At 44.8% G+C, this 19,507-nt stretch overlaps 1 protein-coding gene across 6 annotated transcripts in view; it reads right to left on the bottom strand.

Annotated features, from left to right (window-relative positions):
* The window catches only part of PKNOX2 (PBX/knotted 1 homeobox 2), an 86,516-nt gene that overhangs the window by 27,761 nt on the left and 39,248 nt on the right, over positions 1-19,507 (bottom strand). For 3 of the 6 annotated variants that reach the window (XM_035555847.2, XM_035555848.2, XM_050715061.1), the window contains 2 exons: positions 8,170-8,255; positions 106-214 (listed from right to left, as the gene is read on the bottom strand). In XM_035555847.2, the coding sequence (XP_035411740.1) occupies positions 106-189 (84 nt within the window). In that variant the 5' untranslated portion in view covers positions 190-214; positions 8,170-8,255. Of the gene's footprint in view, positions 1-105; positions 215-1,772; positions 1,818-8,169; positions 8,256-8,607; positions 8,668-11,570; positions 11,626-19,507 lie in introns of those variants that run through there. The other 3 variants (XM_050715062.1, XM_035555849.2, XM_035555851.2) reach the window with 3 other exon arrangements.

Genomic DNA, 19,507 nt, shown 5'->3' with positions numbered 1-19,507 from the left:
ACTGATCATATTTAGCAAGGCAGGGTAAATGATGCATGGGAAGATGAGCTGGGCTGGGGGTCACAGAGAGTTTTTTGGGGGGCGCAGGTGCTGGGGGACACTCACCTGTGGGGTGTCTTGGTAGGGAGGAGGGGGCACCGTCTGGGTGGCCATCATCGTCAGAGCCGGTGCCGGGGAGACATGGTGCATCCTGGGTGGGAGTCACATCGAGAACCTGAGGGCAAGAGAAATGCTGCTGGATTAAGGGGAAAACTGTTCCCCAAACCCTCCCAAAAGGGAAAAAAAAAAAGACAGAAAGGAGAGGTAACATCCCTCACATGAGCACACAGTGCTCTCCCAGCTAGTCCCTGGAAGAAACACAAGATGCCTTGATGACCCTTCACTTGATGATTCATTGAGATCTGTGATTTTGGATGAGAAATGCCTCCAGGGCAAAGTGAAGAGGGCTATTGGTGAGGTGACCTTCCCTGGGGAGTGGCCAGGTGAGAGCAGAGCTCTTGGAAATGATGGCTGCAATTGGTGGAGTTCATTATGATTTCCCCCATGTGAACCCCGGTGCATCCAGGGCTTTGCTTTCCACCCCTTACTCCTATAGCTATGTACCTATATGGAGATTTCCAAATGGACAAATTTGCAGAGGACCTTTTGGCTGGACATGATCTCCAAGGTAGACCTGATGACCAAGAGCAACCAAAGAAGCAGGTCTTTGCTCAGAAATGCCTCTTTTCTTATTATTTGGTTGCAGATGGAGGGTGGCTTCAAAAATCAAGCCAATAAACTTGCTAAAATAAATAAATAAATAAACAAGCAAGCAAACAACAAGCCAACCAACCTAAAAAAAAAAAAAGCAACCCACCACCATCCTGGGTCCTCTCTGAGGCTCTGAGCTCTGTATTGAGCAAATTCACAAAGCCACCTGGCAAAATCTCCCCAGAGCTTCCAAAGGTGCATTTCTCCCTGCAAAACAAGGCACAGCTCATTTTTGTCAGAGATGATATCTCTCAAAGGCTTCGCCTGGTCGCTCTGCCTGTCATTGAGCTGTGCTGGCTTCTCATCTGGAGAGGAGCCCCATGCAAAGTCCTCTGATATTGCCAAGGGATCTACCAGTAAGTAGCAATAGAGTTGCTTCTCCAGTGCAATGCTGACCTGTGGGAAGAAATGTTCTCACCCAGGGCACAAGAGCAGAGGTGGGTTTGGAGTCTTCAGATCAGTCCCCACAGTCATTCAGTGGTAGATCTGCACTATTCTAGTCTTCTTCATGAGGCTTTGGGCTTTATAGGAACCACAGGGCACCAAGAGCACAGGTGGCCATGCCCATGTGGAAAGCTGAGTGCTGTCTACATGGCACGAGTGTCAACCACCCTTATTGTTTTGACTGAATAATTAAAAAAAAAAGCAACGTGTAATTACTTATCACACACTTTGCACTAGTATGGTGCCCCACGAATAGCTTATTAGGAGAGCACACCCAAAATGCTGTGCATTGGGAAGGCAGAGTGGGGTCCTTGCATGACACAAACATCTTGAAGAAGGCTATTGTATTTATGGGATTAAAACCCTAGAATCATAGAATATCCTGAGTTGGAGAGGACACATGAGGATCATTGAGTCTAAGTCCTGAAATGATGCTTTTTATCCTTTTTTCCTCTAGCAAAATTATCTGTTCTTTGCAGCTTAGAATCTGTGGGGTCAGACGTTAAAATTCGGTTTGCGGCTCAAGCATCCCCATCCCCAAGAGGCAGTGCAAAAGCCCCTGGGGGAAATGGCCTCACCAGAAATAGCTGCAGCCGGGAGAAAAGCAAAGAGCTCAGCATTCTGCCAGTCCAGACATCTTGGTGGGAGGCTAAAAAAATAGAACACACACCCAGAGATGGATATTTTGGGGGAAAAACCCTGCTTGGCATCTATTGTTCATGCTGGGTGCAAGCCTACCTTTAGCAGGCCGCAATTTATTACAGGGTGCAGGCTTTTTGGCTGAATATATTCCCAGAAGGTGGCAGTCCGGAGCCCAATTTAATTGCTGAATATCATCTAACCTGCTCACTAAATCAAACCGTTCTTTGAGGCTTTAAGGGTGTTGATTTGTTTGGAGAATAGGACTTATAGCCAAATATAAAAAGGGATAAAAATGAGAGACAGCTGTTGCTGATAGCGGTATATTTATCTCAGGGAAACAAATGCACTTGGGCGCCGTAAATATCCGGGGAAGTGGCTGGCGCCCACAGGAAGTGCCGGACGGGTGCCTTGTGTGGGAGCTCCCAGCCATGAATCTTGGGATAACGGTGCAAAGCTGTCAGCACTTTCCCGCAGCCCCAAAGATTTATTGGCAGCGAGGCACTTCTTCTAAGCACAGGGACGGTTCAAAAGCTGCTATATTATGCATTAATCCTTATTTTTTTAACATCTTCCGCCCCCCCCAAATGATTTTAAGTGAGTGAGCTCTTTGCTATAGTCATCCAGACGACGAAAGGAGAAATGGGAGGATGCACAGAGCAACACCCAATCCTACCAACACCTTGCAGACCAGCTCAAGCAAATGGTCACATCTTGGGCGATCAGTGAATTTTCAGGGAGCCGACGAGGGCAGGAGAAGTAATTGCAGCCCCCTCACAGGGCATCATGTGGAGCAGAGAATTTTTGGGCAATAAAGTCAATAAATGCTCTTTTCATTTCCAGAAGGGGCAGTACTTTAGGTTTTGGCAGCAACCTGAGATCAAAGTATCCTAAATTTCCTTATGAAATTAAAAATATTTCAGCTACCACTGAAACATTGCCATTGAATTGGAAATGTATTTCCCGAAGAGCTTGTGTCTACCTAAAAGAGTCGCAGCTCAGAAAGATTTATAGGCTGCTTTTTGCCAGCCATATATTATCTCCTCTTTCAAATTAAAATAATTACAATGAGTTGAGAAGTCATCTTTTCACAGTGGCCGCTGATGCTTCAAAATGTTTAAAAAAATCCGAGTATCGCCAACAGTCGTCTGCCATCCTGGAGGTGAAGAGGAAATAATCCCTGACCTGCGCGATTAGCAGAACTGCTGTAAAACTGTATTAGAAATAGCACCGAATGTGAAAAAAAACATGTTGTTGGACTCCACGTTACCATTTTCTGTGGATAACATTAATATTAGCTTTGCAAGATACAACTGTTGTTTCCAAACCAATGGAAAGTAGGGATCATTTTTTCCAGCTAATTCAACAGCTTCTCCCCTGCAGCATGTGATTCATAAGTGAGGATTCAAAGTGGAAAACCATAAAGCCAGGTTTTCATGCATTTCCCTTTCTCTTCCCAAAGTTGCAAAATTATTTAAGGCACTTGACTGTGTTTTTCCAGCCACAGGAAGGTATTTCAGTGTATTAGTGGAAGATTACCTTTCTAAAAGGTGTTTTTTTAAACTGGGGGTTCGCAATGATGGTGTGTTAGTCATGCTCTGCAAGGGGCTGCAAGTTTTTTATGCCACTGTCTTCACAGAGGGGTTATGCATGCTGATGTTTATGATATATGCATTCATTATATGTGTATATGTAAGTTAAAATGAAGAAATATGGCTGACAGGAAGGGAGAGGAACCTCCAGAGAACTATACATCTTGCTCTGAAGCACGAGCGAGGACAGGTTCACCCTCTGCAGGTGACAGCATCCCTCTGCTTGCCTGTAAAGTGAATCGGGAGCGACTCTCCTCCCCCCGAACACTGAATTTCTATCTGCTGTCTGATCCTCCCCCTGCCGCCAACCTTCATTGTCAAAATTCACCTATCTCCCTGAAAGCAAAAGTTTCCAGCTGCAGATGAACACCATCTTTTCACAAGCTCTTAAAGTAACCCCCTACTGCCACCCTGAGCTCACTAAAAACACACCTGATGCTATTAAATGGTCAAAAATGGGGAACAAACACATTTTTCAAGATATTACCCATTCTCAGTTGATTCTCATGATTCCTCTGTACCAAGTGGGCTTGCATGATGCCTCATTACAGATACGTGCCAGAAATAGCACTGGGCCAGCAAATATATATATATATATATATATATATATATATAAAATATATTTTAAATACTTGGTAGCCAAATTTCCTTTACTCAATTCCAGGAGAGTTTTTGCACCAGGAACAGCCAAGACACCAGTTCCCTAAATGCTGACCTTTGAAATATTCCTGACATCCCATTATTGAGTTATTTCCCAATGCAAAAAAAAAAGACAAACCAAGCCTGGGCTTCCGCTGTTGCCATGGTCTAAAGAAGGTTGGGATTTGGTATTGCTTCATGATAAACCACTTTTCTTCTCCTAGAAAAGTTATTGACTGATACGTAAGCACCAATAAAAGGGAGAGGGACACGCTGCACTGCTGGGGATGCCAAAAAACACTTGCCGAAAACCAACTGACTTCCCCACAGGATGGGAAATCTCTCCCCTGGCGGGGAAAAGAACATTTTGCATTTGCAAATCGCCCCCAGCTCCAGCTGCATGGAAAGGAGTAGGTGTGGGAGGGGGAAGCTGCTGTGGTGCATTTCTGATGAGAACAACAATTACTGCTAAATATTTCTCTTCTCTCCGAAGATACCCATCCCCGCTGCCGACTAAAATGCTCCAGGGATATCTCTGCAACATAAACACAAGAATAAAACCTGCAAGAGCCAGTCAGAGCTTTAGTAGACAAGGTTAATGTACCTTGAACGGCAGCATTAAACAACTTTGTTCTTTTTTTAAGTGGAGAGCTGAGATACCTACACACATTTTAAAGTGTTACTTTTATAGAGGGAGACCATTAAAGCACCTTCCAAAAAAAGCTGGCACAGGGAAACATCAAAGAGGCTTCTTCAAAGTAACATGAAAATACTTGAATTTTGGGCAATACAGCCCCTAGCCCAGCAAAAGTTCCCAAAAGAGCAGATTGTGAGTTTTTTTTGGAGGGCAAATTGAAAGCCTTTGAAGTGAAACATAGCTGATGATCCCAAAAATGTGCAAACTTCCTCTTGCCGGACATGAATTGTCCGGTAAAAGGTTCCGATTACTTGGAGAGTATTAACAAAAATAGGGAGCGGATTAATTTTCTAACAGTTCTTCGCTGCAAGCAATTAACTGTGAATAATTTATGATCAAAATCTTGCCCGATGCTTTCAAAACTTGCCTTGCACACTTCACTTTTGACTGCAACCTGCTAATCCCATGACAGAGGAACTGCTGCGCAGCCACGTTTCCAGCACCCAAACACCAAATTTTGATCCCACACCAGTCCCAAAATGGGAAAGTTTCACCCCAAAGTCCCAGCCAGGTTCAGACCTTGTCACAAAGCTTTTTGGAGGTCAAAGTTAATCCTATTCAGCAGAAGTTTAACTGTCAGCTACATTTTTCCATCCTGCAGTCCATCACCAATTTCTCAGCCGGCGTAAACATTGCAAAGCGTGGATCATACCAGCACTGGTGCAAAAGCCAACCCTGATGCTCCAAAGATCCTGGCAAAGATCTGACCACAAACTACGCAGTCAGGAGCAGATAACAGGCAACGGCTTTTTGCAACCATTGCTGCAGCCCATAAACATCCTGTGAGTGACAGTGCAGTTTGTAGTAACACCTTTTTGGGGTGTCCATGCTTGCAATTTTCACACAAATCTCACAACACCTCTGTGAATGATTACAATGAGTAAATGCCAGTGGAAACCCACTTTCTGGTCAGATTGCAGGAATTGGATTAAAACAGCCCACCTACCCTGACTTCAGAAATGCGGATGGCGAGACATGCACAGGAACCAAAGCAAAGATTTCCCTGGTTGTGGAAAGCACCAAAAGCAGTGTAATGCTATGGCACACCTATAAAACCCTTTCCTCACTTAAAGCTGCCTTGTTTCTTACTAAATTCTGCTAACACGCTTGTGAATTTTCCCTTTGGGAGAGGGAAAGAAATCCCTTTGGAGCCGGCTGTTTTCTTCTTTCCCATATGGCAGATAAATCAGAGCTCCCAACTCGCTGAGTTTCTGCTTCACATCCCTCTCCTGCAGCTCTCTGTCTTCTCCCTGTCTTGCCTCCCCCATGGAAATGGGTGTGGATTTTTACTTTTTTTTTTTTTTGTAACTGTATAATTCCCGATGAGAAATGGCTCTCCAGACCACAAGACACAGTGAGGTTTTCCTTGACAAAAAGAAATTCCAGGCTTTCTGGCATCAGCAGAGTGCTGTCCATGTCCCAGAGCCAACACATTGCAGCTTCTGCTACTGAAACTCAACCCAGACATCAATGATTGTGATGTGAGCCACTAGATTAATTGCCCCAATTTAAATATCTTTCATTTGCCCATTTGAAAGCTTTTCTTTCCCCATATTTCCAGCCTTCACGACAAAAGAGCACTTTGAGACATGACATGGTGATTTATACAGTCTCCAGCTAACTAGGGAGTTACAAATAGTTTTGAGCTCCTTTAAGCATGTTTGGTATTTAATACAGTCTCTTCTCCATTTACTCTAAATGGTAGACCCCAAAATATGTGAGATAGCATATGAAAAAAGCCTGGTTTGAACTCAACCCAATAAATGAAATGTGTACAAAACAAGACTGCGAAGTGTTTAGGGTGTGAAATGTGCCTTTTTTTTTTGTACAGTGAAAAAAGGCACAACCTGGCCTCAGAGCTGCATCTCTACAGTTGTGCAGGCTTCAGGAGGAAAGTGGAAAAGGGGTTGTGCCTGGAAAACATGGGGGCCAAGGGGAAACACCGTCTCAGAAGGTGGTTTTGGAGTAGATAATTTCTATCATTAACTGCCAAGAGCAACATCAGCCTTCTGCTCCAGAAGGTATCGAAGCATGCGCCCAGCATCATGTCTTTCCGTACCTTCAGTGGGATATGTCTGCATGCCCTCACCACAGTCTGCTGCATATATTGGGTCTGGCCTCCTTGCTGGAGGCCAGGCTGTGTCCTCCATGGGCATGTGCTCATGTTTTCCATAGCCTTGGCTTCCTCCAGAGGAGCAACCCAATGTCCCCAAAGCACACTGTAGGGCACTGAGCCCTATAAGCACCAGGCAGCTCACATCAAAATACTCATTGCAAAAACAGCATCAAGGCATGGAGGATCGCCCCCAAAAGAAGTCCATGTGGTGACCCCAAGCCCTCATGAATGAACCAGAGAAGCGTTTTCAAGGTCAACCCAACCTGCACCTTTAATAGAAATGGGGCAAACCCACATCCGATCTGGAATTATGAGAAATTCAGCCACTTCATCACACACTTAATGCCGTTTTTTTGGCCGAGGGAAGGTCACTGGTGAAAACTGGGGGTAAAAGGGCAGTCCAGGGAAAATAATCCTGCCGTTATTGGCTGCCATTTATTAAAAGTGCTGTCAGAGTAGGCAAAACTCAAAGAAAAGAAGCCAAAGGTCTTGCACTGTGCTCTGCCATGCAACAAACCAAGTAAAGCTTCACTTTGAGCTGGAAGAACAGAAGTAGCTTTGGGGTTTTCCCCTGAGATGCTCCCACTCTAATCTTCGCTGATTTAGGAAGAGATAAAGCACCTTTCCAGGACATTTACACAACTCAAAAGTAGCTCCTCCGTTTTCAGTCTGTTTTGTTAACGACCAAAGATTTCTCTTTGCTCTGTTAGGAGGAAAGTTGCAGCCAACAGAGATTTATTTTCTTTGTCACCCTCCGGGTGCCTACAGTTTTGGCACAGAGCAAACACATTTGTCACTCCGTCAAGCCCTAATTTTAGTGATTGGGGCTGACTAAAGAACTGTGAGACCCTTGGTTTCATGTACATCTTATTTTAAGCTCTGTGTTTAAGTTATTTTTAACTGGTGACCATTTCTCCATATCCTACTGATCTGCCAATATTTTGCAGTGATAACAGCCCATATTTTGGGTATTTTTACATAGAAATCTGTGTTTTACTCTAGACTAGCCATGGCTTTATGGCTTTTAACAACGTGTTCTCAATACTTGAGCTTTAAAGCAAGATTCCCTGCACTGCCTGATTTCTAAAATAAATAAATAACAGAAAACTCAGCAAAAATATGTAATTCCCCTCGACATGCTCACAGAAGAAGAGAAGAGGCAACATAATTACAGGGGTACCAGAAAAGAGCAGAAATCCCCCAAATAAAGTCCCACTGAGGTCACAACTCACCATGTCCCTGTCAATTAATACATATCATTGCCCAATTAATATAAAATGAAGCCACTTTACCGTTTTGGGGGGTGCTCAGGGAGCTGCTGTCCTTCAGGTGTTCTCCCCCAGCCCCAAAAGCAAGACTTCTGGGTATGGGTCACGACCTGGGAAAGTAAACGGTGAAATATTGAATACTGAAAGAAAATAATGAAATGAAAAGATTAAATATTAAGCAGAGGATGAAGCTTTCTGTGCTAGGTCCTTTGGCATCATCAGTGAAGCCACTGTGGCCATCGCCGATAGGCAAGTCTGCTCTTATAGCATGTTTTTTGCAGGACGGGGCAGAAAGTAGCACCAAGGAAAATACAGGTGGGAATAGCCCCTTGGAAAAGCTTTCCCCCCTGGGAAAGCTGAGCCAATGGCTGACCTAGATCAGACCCCAGGGACATGCCCAGGCAGCTCTGGACATCTCCAAGGAAGGGCAAAAATAAATCTTTTTAGTTTTAGGGGGCGAACCAAGATGTGTCTGGAAAATGAAGACGTGCTTGTTGCCAGTATATCCACAAAGGAATATCTGCCAGTATGTCCTGTCCTGTCCCTTGCTGCTCCTCAGTGGTGGCAAATCCCCGGCATGGGATCTCACAGTGGGTTAGCAGTACGATCTGGGTCTGAAATGGAGAAAATAGGGGAAAAGCTGTGAAGCTGCTGCTGCTGTTGGCCATGCCCCTGTTTTGTACTGGCTGTCACCATCCCTGGGGTTAATTATAATCATTGCTTGAGTGTAAATATGCCTTTTACACTCCAGCTCAGACAGCATGAATTAGGAAAAAAACATTAATTCAAAAACAAGGAGAGCTGGATCAAGAGGTTATTTAATAAGCAAAAGTCCATACAAATGTTAGAGATGATGCTGCATCTCCCAAGGATCTGGTCTTTAAGGAGGCTGAGATTGGGATTTCTAGGTCCATCCAACCAGATCAAGTGGCAAAATTTCCCTGCCTAAATGGGATTTAGCTGCCTAACCCACTTAAGCATGTCTGCAAATTACTGTATTTCTCAGTTCAGCTTTAATTATCTCACTAAATGCCTTCACGGATCTCCCTCTCTGCAGTGCTTCCCATGTCAAAAAAAAAAAAGAAAAGAAAAAGGAAAAAAAATTAAAAAAGGAAAAGAAAAAAGAAAAAAGAAAAGGGAAAGGGAAAGGGAAAGGGAAAGGGAAAGGGAAAGGGAAAGGGAAAGGGAAAGGGAAAGGGAAAGGGAAAGGGAAAGGGAAAGGGAAAGGGAAAACAACAACACAGGAGAAGGTCTGTAAGGGCAACTTAAAATTTGGCAAATCGGTGCTAGTCCTTGGCAAGACAGTAACCAGAGACTCACCAAAATCAAGAAAAAGATATGTGTTGCCTAAAACCTTCTGCATATCAGACAAAAGTAAAAAGTGAAGTCGGACTGAGTAATGACTGGCATGGCCATGAATGCCTTCTGCGTGTTTTCTGGAAAAAAAAAAAGTGAGCAAAGAAAGTGCCATTCCTGGAAACCTGGACAACATCGAGGCCTCCAACAGATACTGGAAGCAAGTGGGTTATTTCAAGGCAAAACCAGGCAGTAGGAGACAAAACTCCTCAGATCTCTGAGATATATACACAGGTATACATCACCTCTAGATATTACCTCTATCTTAGGTGATAAATATCACCTAAGATCTCCAATATATGTCTGATATATCTACCTTGATATAAATCACCTCTAGAGAGCTCCTCAGATGTCCAATATATGTCTGATATATACATCTATGATATATGCCACAGGTCTGGAGCTCCTAAAATGTCCAATATATATCTGATACATCTCCCAATATGTATCATATCCATCACCACTAGAGAGCTCCTCAAATCTCCAATGTATGTCAAATACATCTACCATGCTATATATAACACCTCTACAAAGCTCCTCAAATCTCCATTAAACATCTGCATCCCTTGATACACACCACCTCTGGAAAGCGCCTCAGATCTTCAATACGTCTGTCTACCTCGATATATGTTACCTGGTACAGAGCTCCTCAGATCACCAACATATGTCCAGCATCCCTTGATCTACCAGTGCTCAGATCTTGAATGTACATCTGATATATGTGCCTCAATACACATCACCTCTAGAGAACTCCTCAGACCTCCAGTATACATCTGATATATGCACTGGGTGTGTATCACCTGGTGGAGCGCTCCTCAGATCCCCAGGATCCACCCAGTACATCTACTGTGCCACACACCACCACTGGGGAGCTCCTCCAGTCTGCAACGCATGCCTGCGGTACGCATCTTCAACACGTCACCGGCAGAAAGCCGTACCTCGCCTGGTGGGAGAATCATGACAGCCATTCCCTCTGGTTGTAATTCTACCCCGAGTCCCCTGTAATAACAGCACTCACTTTTTCATGCCTTCACACACCATATCCACGATTGCAGCCAAGGGTACAGAAGAGGAGAGGCCATGGGGAAGGTCCCACAGAAAGTGCCGTTCCTGGAAAACTCAGCGACATTGAGGCCTCCAGATGTTGGAAGCAAGTGGGTGATTTCAACGCAAAACCAGGCAGAAACAGCCCAACAGTGATAATGCAAAATAGCTGTTTGTACAGTGTGTTTCAGTATCACCCATGTGATTTCTCCATCCAACCTCCCAAAACACCATCTGACTTCCCAACACTACTGTTTGAGCACACATTTCTGAGTCTGCTCTTGCTGCAAAACGTTCTTCTTCCATCCAGAAATTGGACCCAAAACCTCCAAACATGGAAACCTTGGTGAAGGAGCAGAAAGGGCAAGAAGCCTCTTGACTCCTCAGGCACGTGTAAGTCCTGCCAAAAGGTTTAGAGACTTAATCTGGGCTATGCTAAACACTCAGATGGGTCTTGAGTTCCCAAACTCTCCAACTGCAACAGCAGCTTAAATATCATTAAGGATATTTACGATCAGAAATAAAAAACCAATGGGCTCGTGCCTTGGAAGAGCATGCAAGGGCTGACGCCAAATACCTGTCAAGGACCCAGGACTTGACCTGCTTTGGATTTGTCCTGACAATGTTACAAAAACTTTGTATTTTGCAGCAATCTGTCATCCCTGTAGAGTCTTTTTTCCTCCCATGGGAGAGACTTTTGTCATCTGGGCTTGCTGCAGGAACAAAACATGAGAACTGGAAGAAAAGGAGCAGATAAATAGGGCTTTGCTAGTGCTAAAATAGCTTTGGCAGACTCTGCAGTCCCAAGCCATGCAGATTTTCTTCTTTGGAGGTGATCAGGGCTGAGATCTCGGATGCTGCATGCACCTGCACTGACAGGACATAAACACAGCGTTTGTGTGGTTTCTGCATAAAAGATGCAATTTTTGTCCCTGTCACAAAGAGCGCAAATAGCCAACCCCACCAGCAACATTTCTCCAAACACCCTTGCAAAGGGAGATAAGTCTTTTTCAGCCAGCACACACTTTTAGCAACTTCAAAACGCATCCTTTGAAGTTTAGCAGAGGCCTTTGAAGTCCTCCTGATGCAGGAGGAATGGAGGGGATGCCTCTCCAAGATGTTCCACTGCAGGCAACACAAGCTGGTGAGACACACGGTGTCGTGGGTACCCACTGTCACATGGAGCATCTGCAGGAGGGTTACAAATGAGACACCTGTCGATGGCAATAATATGACTGCATCATGTCATTGCATGGATTGCATCAATGGCAATCCCCATAACACCCTAAATCCCCATCTTCCCAACCTGAATGACATACAACAGCGGAGATGGGATCCCAGGTCAGGTACCAGTATCCCAGGACCTCAGCCTGTACCCAGGCTTCAAACAAATGGTCCGCTAGAGCATCTCTGTTAATAAACATCTAAATAAGGGTAAGGAAATGCTAATTAAGATGATATTTAGTTAGAAAAAAAATATTCCAGGATTTTTGCAAAAAATCTAGGGTTTTAAAGCTCTGACCGAAGATGTTTTCTGGCAAGTTGCCTTGCTTCCAGTGTGAGCAGATCACAATGCTTCCAATGTCAGCAGGTCGGTGCTGTTTAATTGCGGCTATTGGTTTTTAACAAATTTAATACCAGCTCCTTTGACCTGAGTGAAAATAACAAACGGTGAAGTCCCCCTAATAATGCTTTGCTGAATTATTTTTATTACCCACTCTACACTTAGGAGTCTGTTGCAAGCTGTGCCGGCCCCAAACTCTACATCCGTGGTGAAAACCAGAGAAACCCTGTATATGTGCAAAACAGTATAAAAGCTCAAATTTCAGGTTTACTCTTTTAGGAGCTCCAGCCTTACCCAAGGGGTGATCATGGCTCCCCAAGCACAGTCATGCAGCTCCAACGGCCAGTGCAATCTGGAATGAGGAGCATTGTAAAAAAACCTTTGATTTGTGTGTTTTTTTCCCAGCTGTGCAATTTCTATTCTAACTTCAGCAGCCTCCGAACATGGTTCAGAGCTGCAAGGTGGGGATGCTTGAAGGCGCAAAGAGCAATATGGCATTTTCATCCTTCCACCTCCCCAGATCCACAGGCTAAACCTGCTGATGCCCAACCTGTTTCATTGCTCAGATGGTAAAGAGAGCAAAAAGATTTAAAACATGCTAAGATGCATGCAGTATTTCTGCACTTCCACAACAGCGAAGCCATGGCACCCAGCACCATGGTGAGACGCAGTCCAGGATATGAGCCAGTTGAGTCCACCAGCAGAGCCCAGCCCCTCTATAGGCGATTTGCATTATCCAAGGGGGGGCACGTATGGAAGTACTGGAAACCACCCCCCGTGCACGTGTGCACATCTGGGCATGGGGAACAAAAGCATCACACTGATAAATAATGAAAAGTCAAAGTGCCCTGCAGAAGTGGCACCATACTGTTCAGCCTCAGGCGAGATGGAGGAAAATTCGGTGCCCATGAGGTCTGGAACAGTGGGATTAATAACACATCAATTTTAATGCAGGGTGGTTTTGTTTTTTTTTTTGGTTTTTGTTCTCCCCTCCGCCCCCCCCCCCTTTTTTTTTCTGCTTCACAAACAGCAAAGTGAATGTTTGAGCATCTCTGCGGGGGGTTAATGAGGACTCTGATTAGTTATTCAGATTTGCCGATGCTGCCTCCATCCATCCTCAGACAGGGAATAGCAGGAAAGGGTTTGCAGAAAAGCTCTTAAAGACGACCTGCGTGGCTTTCACAGCCTGACTGTCTGCAGGTCTGGGGGAATTCATGCTGCAGGACTTCTCAAAAACCCTAGTGCCAGCTTTAGGGCAGAAAAGCACATTGGGAAGATGTACAGATCATTTGTGGGGGAATCAGAAAAACTCCTGTGATACAATACATGTTGGGCAATGCTGATTCCTACAAAGACTTGAGGGAAAATATTTGGATTTTTTTTTCTTTTTCACATGAAAAACAAATTATTGAGTGCTTTTAATCAAATTTTGTACAATTATAGTGTGAGCCACATGAACAAAAAAGATAGAGGCATGGAAAGAAGGAAGGAAGGAAGGCAAGCAGGCAGGCACTGTCCCAAGAGCTGCCGCCAGACTGCAAAAATGCAGCATCTTCCAGTGTAGCAATATTTTACACAGTCTCACATAATAAAGTGCTAACAAAGTGCTTTACGTCCTTGCACAAAAGCAAGTAGCTCACCTCTTTGTTTCTTGGCACAGAAATCCATTAAACAGGTTGAGCTCACTCGCCACTGAAGAGTTTGGGGGGGTTATTTCCAGATTTACACTTTTGTCATTTACCTGCATCAAAGAAAGGAACCTGAGCAAGTAGATAGCAGGTACCTGTAACAATGCTGCAGAAAGGTTTGAAGGAGGGAGCTAGAGTGGCATTTTGTAGCACTGCAAAGGGGTTTAGTCAAGCAAGCTGGGCACTATTCTAGTATTCACAGGTGTGGTCAATATGCAATATTTTAGGCCTAGACACAGGGGTGACAATACTCTCTCAATGGTGGATTTGTCCCAACAATGAACACTTTATTTCTAGTCCAGTGGAGAGACCAAGTTGGTTCTTGTTTTGATAGAAAGCATCACTCAACTTAGCGCTCAATGTTTTTTGGGGGGTAAGCTTCTAGGTATCCATATCACTCCCCATGATGCCCACCAGTTCAGCTGGGATGTCAAAAGAAAGACAAACTGGAGTCAAGCAGTCGGTTCTGCAAATGCCAGGCAATGTGCTGGGGCTCTCCAAACCAAACAGGCTCTTTTCCCTGGGATCACCTCCATATGCTTTGTTTCTGTTTTAAATGGCATGCTAATTGTTCTGAATTAAGAGCTCCAGCTGGAGGAGCAAACAAGCAATTTGCAACCTTGAAGATAACACCCAACTCATCTCAAGTGATTTAAGTTTTGGGGGGAAATCACGTCCTTCTGGTTATGGAGTGTGAATGCTGACCAAAGAAATTGTCTGAATGCATGCACTTGGGCTAAAATTACATTGCTGACATAATTAATGCACCCATTTAACAGAAGTGGATATTAGCACCCAGCCACAGGAGGAGGTGGGATGGTAAGAAAAGGAAAAAAAAATCACTGCATTTGGCTTTACTTTAGTGAAAACAGAGATATGAGCTGCCCTTTTCACTGCTGGGCAATTCTAGCAACTACAGGTAGGGCTCATGAGTGTTTTCTCCCCATTTTTTTTTTTTTAATTTCATTTACATTTTGTTCCACAATATGCATGCTCTCAAAACAAGATATCTTTGAAGCTTTATCTCTTTGCCATTTTTTTTTCATTTACTGCTAGATACAGGAGGTGAGAGAGAAAGACTGCAATCATTATTTGTTTACAACTCCAGATATTCAACACTGAAGGAAGTGGGTTTTTTTTGTTTTGTTTTTAATTTAAATAATCTTTTTCAGCAAAAACAATGACCATTTAAAATTATTTATAGTATCTGCCATGGTGTGGGATTTAAGAAGCAAATTCTCTCCCAACCTCCCTGTCCTGCCACGTCTTGTTTCAAGAGGAACAAACGCTGCAAGTCGTGAAGAAGACTACAGAAATGCTATTTCTCTGAAGTGAATACGTAATTGCTGAGGAAATGCAAGAAAAGAAATCCATGACTGTGACTGGGTGTCTGCCACTGGACTGAGGAGAAACTCCTCTTGCTACCCCAGCCAAGGCTGAGTTGGGAGTCAATGTCCATCCACTCCCAACAGCTTTCCGATGGCTGTGACCCATCAGATGATCAGCATAGTGGCCAGAGTCATGGTCCAACGAGGTCTTCTGAAGATGGGGGCAATTCTCCTTGTTTCTCTGTTTCGCAGGTAACTAAGGGTTTAATTGCACCACGAAGATGGGAAGCGAAGGCAGTCTTCAGTATGGACATTAAAACGTTGGTGCAACTCTTGAGGAAATCCCTCTGCAAGGATGGGAGGCACCTCCAAAATGCAGCCCCAACACCCAAGGCTATGAGCAACACTACTGGGACTCAGGCAGTCTTGAAATCCCAGGGCCAAGCCATGATATCTGTTGGCCTCCCATCTCACGTATAGTGTACCAGGAGAAGTGATAAATCATTTTGGCACACTTACTGGGAATGGCAGCCCTTGATAAAAGACCAAAACTCAAGTGAGGCAGCCTGACACTGCACTATTCCCAGCGCACTCTGTTACACAGATTAATCCTTCTTGATGGAGAATTACAATTAGGGCTCCATCTTAAGGAGATATCAGCAATCAGATATCTTATCAAATGCCAGCTCAATTATTCAAATAATCCCTGGCTCCAGATTTGGGGGCTGTTTAGGGAAAGTGGTCCGATTAATGTGCTGACGCTTCCCCATCACGTCCGACATTCTCAACTTCATGTCTGATTACAGAATTTGCATTCAATTTAATTTTTCCATCTGGAGTAAATGAATAATCCGAGTACCTACCCCATCCTTAATTACATTTGTTAAATTAAAAACTGGGATGTGAGAAATTTAAATGCATGTAGCTTTGCGGCCAGACAAACTGCACGTTCAACCTGCCGTCTCCTGCTCCAATTTCTTTCCCTTCCCCTCAGCCATGCATCAAAGAAATTACAACTAGAAAACAAAAATTCTTTATAAATGATGAAACAATAGATGATCTTTTGACATTTCCAGCGCTGTTTGCAGGGGAATGAGATAAAATGTAATAAATTCATATACTTCTGTGTGTTTCTTGGCTCCAGCAGCTAAAATTTCCATCTCTTTATGCAGGAGTCCTGGGGAGCAGAAATCCTTGATAATGCCAAACAATTCGACACTTTATTTTCTCTTTACTCCACACCACGCAAAACACAGGCTTCAAGCTGCCAGCTGCTGGGAGTGAAACCAGATGCCACATCCCTTTTCCATATGGAAACAGAAATCACCCCGTCTGGGGGTGTTTGTGATTGCAGCACTCTATGACCCTGGGGCTGCTACCAGCACCCAACGAAGCCTCCCCTCGACAACAAAAAATAATAATATTGCAATGTTGCAGTTATAATTCCTTGCCCCCAGTCCAGTTCAGACCAGACCCTGGTATCACCTGCTCTGGATATTAGCAGGGAAGATTTGGCCTGAGCCACCAAATTTCCTAATTTTTAAATGAAAAGGTAAACATGGGGGTGGAAATAGAACCATCAAATTTGATGTTTTTTTTTTAAACAGTTTTGCAGAAGCTTGATAAATTCTCATTCTTTTGGAGGAATGCACCCTGATGAAAACTCGAAGTGTTGGAATTAATAGGTAGACTCAAGGGGATGGTGAGAAAAGTGTCCAGCCTGATAAAAAGAATAGTTAAACACAAAGATAAAGCATTTACAACTTTGGCTGTGTTAGGAGCAATAGTCCACACATCACCTGATGGGAAATGTCAGATAAATATATTTGGATGTTGATTTCTGCTAGATGCCAGTGACAAGTATGTTCAGGGAAGTCTGTTCTTAGCACTCCCAAAGAGTATTTGAATAAAATAACTTGTCTATGGGCAAGTAACTGTGCAATGGTATGATCCCCTGGTTTGGGGCTTGCAAGACTGGTAATAAAACACGGCTAAAAATATTCAGGAAAGCCATGCTCGGGTAAAGCGAGACAGGTGAGAGCAGAGCCAAAAATAGCTCTTCCCTTTGCTCCCAGCATGCTCTCACCTAAGGTGACATTTCTGCACTTCAGGGAAGCTGGATTTGACTCACCCCCCCAAAAAATCCCCTTGGAGGGGTGTAGCTGGTCGACCTTGGCCCAACCCCAGTGGCAGGATTTGGCCATTGGAGAAATCCCCTTCACAAGTGGGCGGCTCCGATGCTGTATCGTGGGCGCTGAGGTTCATCTTCCTTTCTTCTGCTTTGTTTTGAGTTAACAGTTATGGTGCCGGAGGAGAAAACATCATGTTTTAGCAATGAGGTCCCCAGTGAGTCTCTTTAAAAATTAATTAGTGCCACGCAACGTATTAGCTATGAATAATAATTCTAGCTTTGTACCTATTTCACTGCCTTCCACACCACCAGTATTCCAGCTTTTATACGGTCCTTCCAGCCAACTGGGCCCTAATACTGAGGGTACCAAGGAAATTGTTGTCCTGTCTTCTGAAAATACCCCCATCCAACACCAAACATTTGCCCTGTGTGTTTTCTGTGTTGCTTTTAAATAAAGGTTGTGGTTGCTAAGCTGGCTGCAAAGTAGGCACCGCGCACAGGTACAGGTTCACGTCATACCAAAACTGCAGCTGCCCAAGGGCAGGAGCCTGGCCAGGCACCCGTGGCTCTCATGCAAGGTTGGTGTTGTATGGAGGAAGCAATTGGTCCTGGTTTTGTCCAGGATCTAGGACGGAGGTCCTCTGAGCATGGAGATGCCTCCATGGCTGGAGATCCCCCAACCCTGAGCAGGAAGAACCTTCAAGGATGGAGATCCCACCACTGCCACCATCCCCATGTATGGAGATCGTCCAAGGATGGACATCTGTCTCTGAGGATGGAGATCTGATAACTCCAAGGACAAAGCAACTCTAGCAACCTCAGGGAAGAGGATCCCCATAACCCAAAGACAAAGGTCCCCCAACTCTGAAGGTAAAGATCCCTCAGCTCCAAGGATGGAGCACCACAAAAACCAAGGATAAAGATCCTCCTCACCCCAAGCACAGAAGTACACCTGGCTCCTAGGATGGCAACTCCCCCCAACTACAAAAGTGGAGATCCTCAAAACCCAAGGATGTGGGCCCTCCCAGCCCTGAGGATGGAGACCCCCCAAACTCCAAAGATGGAGACCCTCCCTAAAGTGTGAATGCAGACCTTCCAAGGAGAGGTTCCCTGTGTCCACGAGGATGAAGATCTCACCGAAACCTAAGGATGGAGACCCCTTTCCCTGATCCGAAGAAGGGAGATCGCTCCATCACCTTGCAGGCCAGCTGGCCCCCTCCACTGCCCTGCTAGCCACAGGGATGCCGAACAAGCCACCAGCCCATGCATTTGGGCAGTGAAGCCCCATGCAAACAAGGCGACGGATGCTGAGAAGCCTCACCACATCAGCCGCCTTCAGGTGGATGGTGAAGCCGACGGGAGTTTGTAGGGACATCTGGAATATATTCATTTTATGGCATGTTTCATATCACAGACAGGTACTTTGAAGCAGTAAGTAGTAGCAGGGCGGCACATCCCCCTGGGTGGGCTGTGGTTTGTGCTTTCAGCCCGAGCAGCCCTGGCGTGACAAAGGGGCTGTGGACACAGAGCTGACGTTTTCCAAACACAGCTTTGTGTCTCTGGGGCAAATTCAGAAGCAACTTAAAAACCAAATGGAAAAAAGGGAAAACAACAACAACAAAAAAAAAAAAGGCGGGGGGGGGTAGGGGGAATGAAGAAACCAACCTCCATGTCTTTAAGTGATGTTGATCCCCACATCAGGCCATTAACAGTCCCATCACAAATTGTAAACGACTCAGATAAATTTAATGGCTTAGCAGCTGCGACACAAGGCCCTTCTGAAGATTCATTTGTTTTGTGGAAAGAAATTAGTTAGGAATTTTAAATCCTTCCAGCTTCTTGATGCAGACGCCTGCCAAAGCCCACATGTTGGTGCTTACATGGCCCCAGGGCTGCAGCCAGCCCCTGAAGGAAAAGTCCTCTGCTAGCATCCCAAAGCAGGGGACATGGACGTGTGCGCCCATTAGCATGCTGCTAATGAGGCTGCACCTCTCCCGTTCGCCCCCAGCAACTGTATTAAAAGCCTCGAACAATGAAGAGTCCTTAAAACAGTAAGATTTGGCTCAAACACCTCATGGAGAAGGAAACCCAACACTAGAGAACAGCAGTGACTGAGCTGCAAAAACCAGGGGGGCGGTAACATGGGGTGGCCCAGAGCAGAGCAGGAAGGTGGCTTTGTCCCCTGGAGCAGTGAGCCGCAGCGATTCACCCCATGCAGCGCACTGCCCTGACTTCCCCGCTGGCTCCCCAC

This window comes from Cygnus atratus, chromosome 22 (genome assembly GCF_013377495.2).
Source record: "Cygnus atratus isolate AKBS03 ecotype Queensland, Australia chromosome 22, CAtr_DNAZoo_HiC_assembly, whole genome shotgun sequence".
Classification (NCBI taxonomy): Eukaryota; Metazoa; Chordata; class Aves; order Anseriformes; family Anatidae; genus Cygnus; species Cygnus atratus.
The sequence above is the reverse complement of the archived record's forward strand: the minus strand, read 5'-3'. Positions and strand labels throughout refer to the sequence as shown.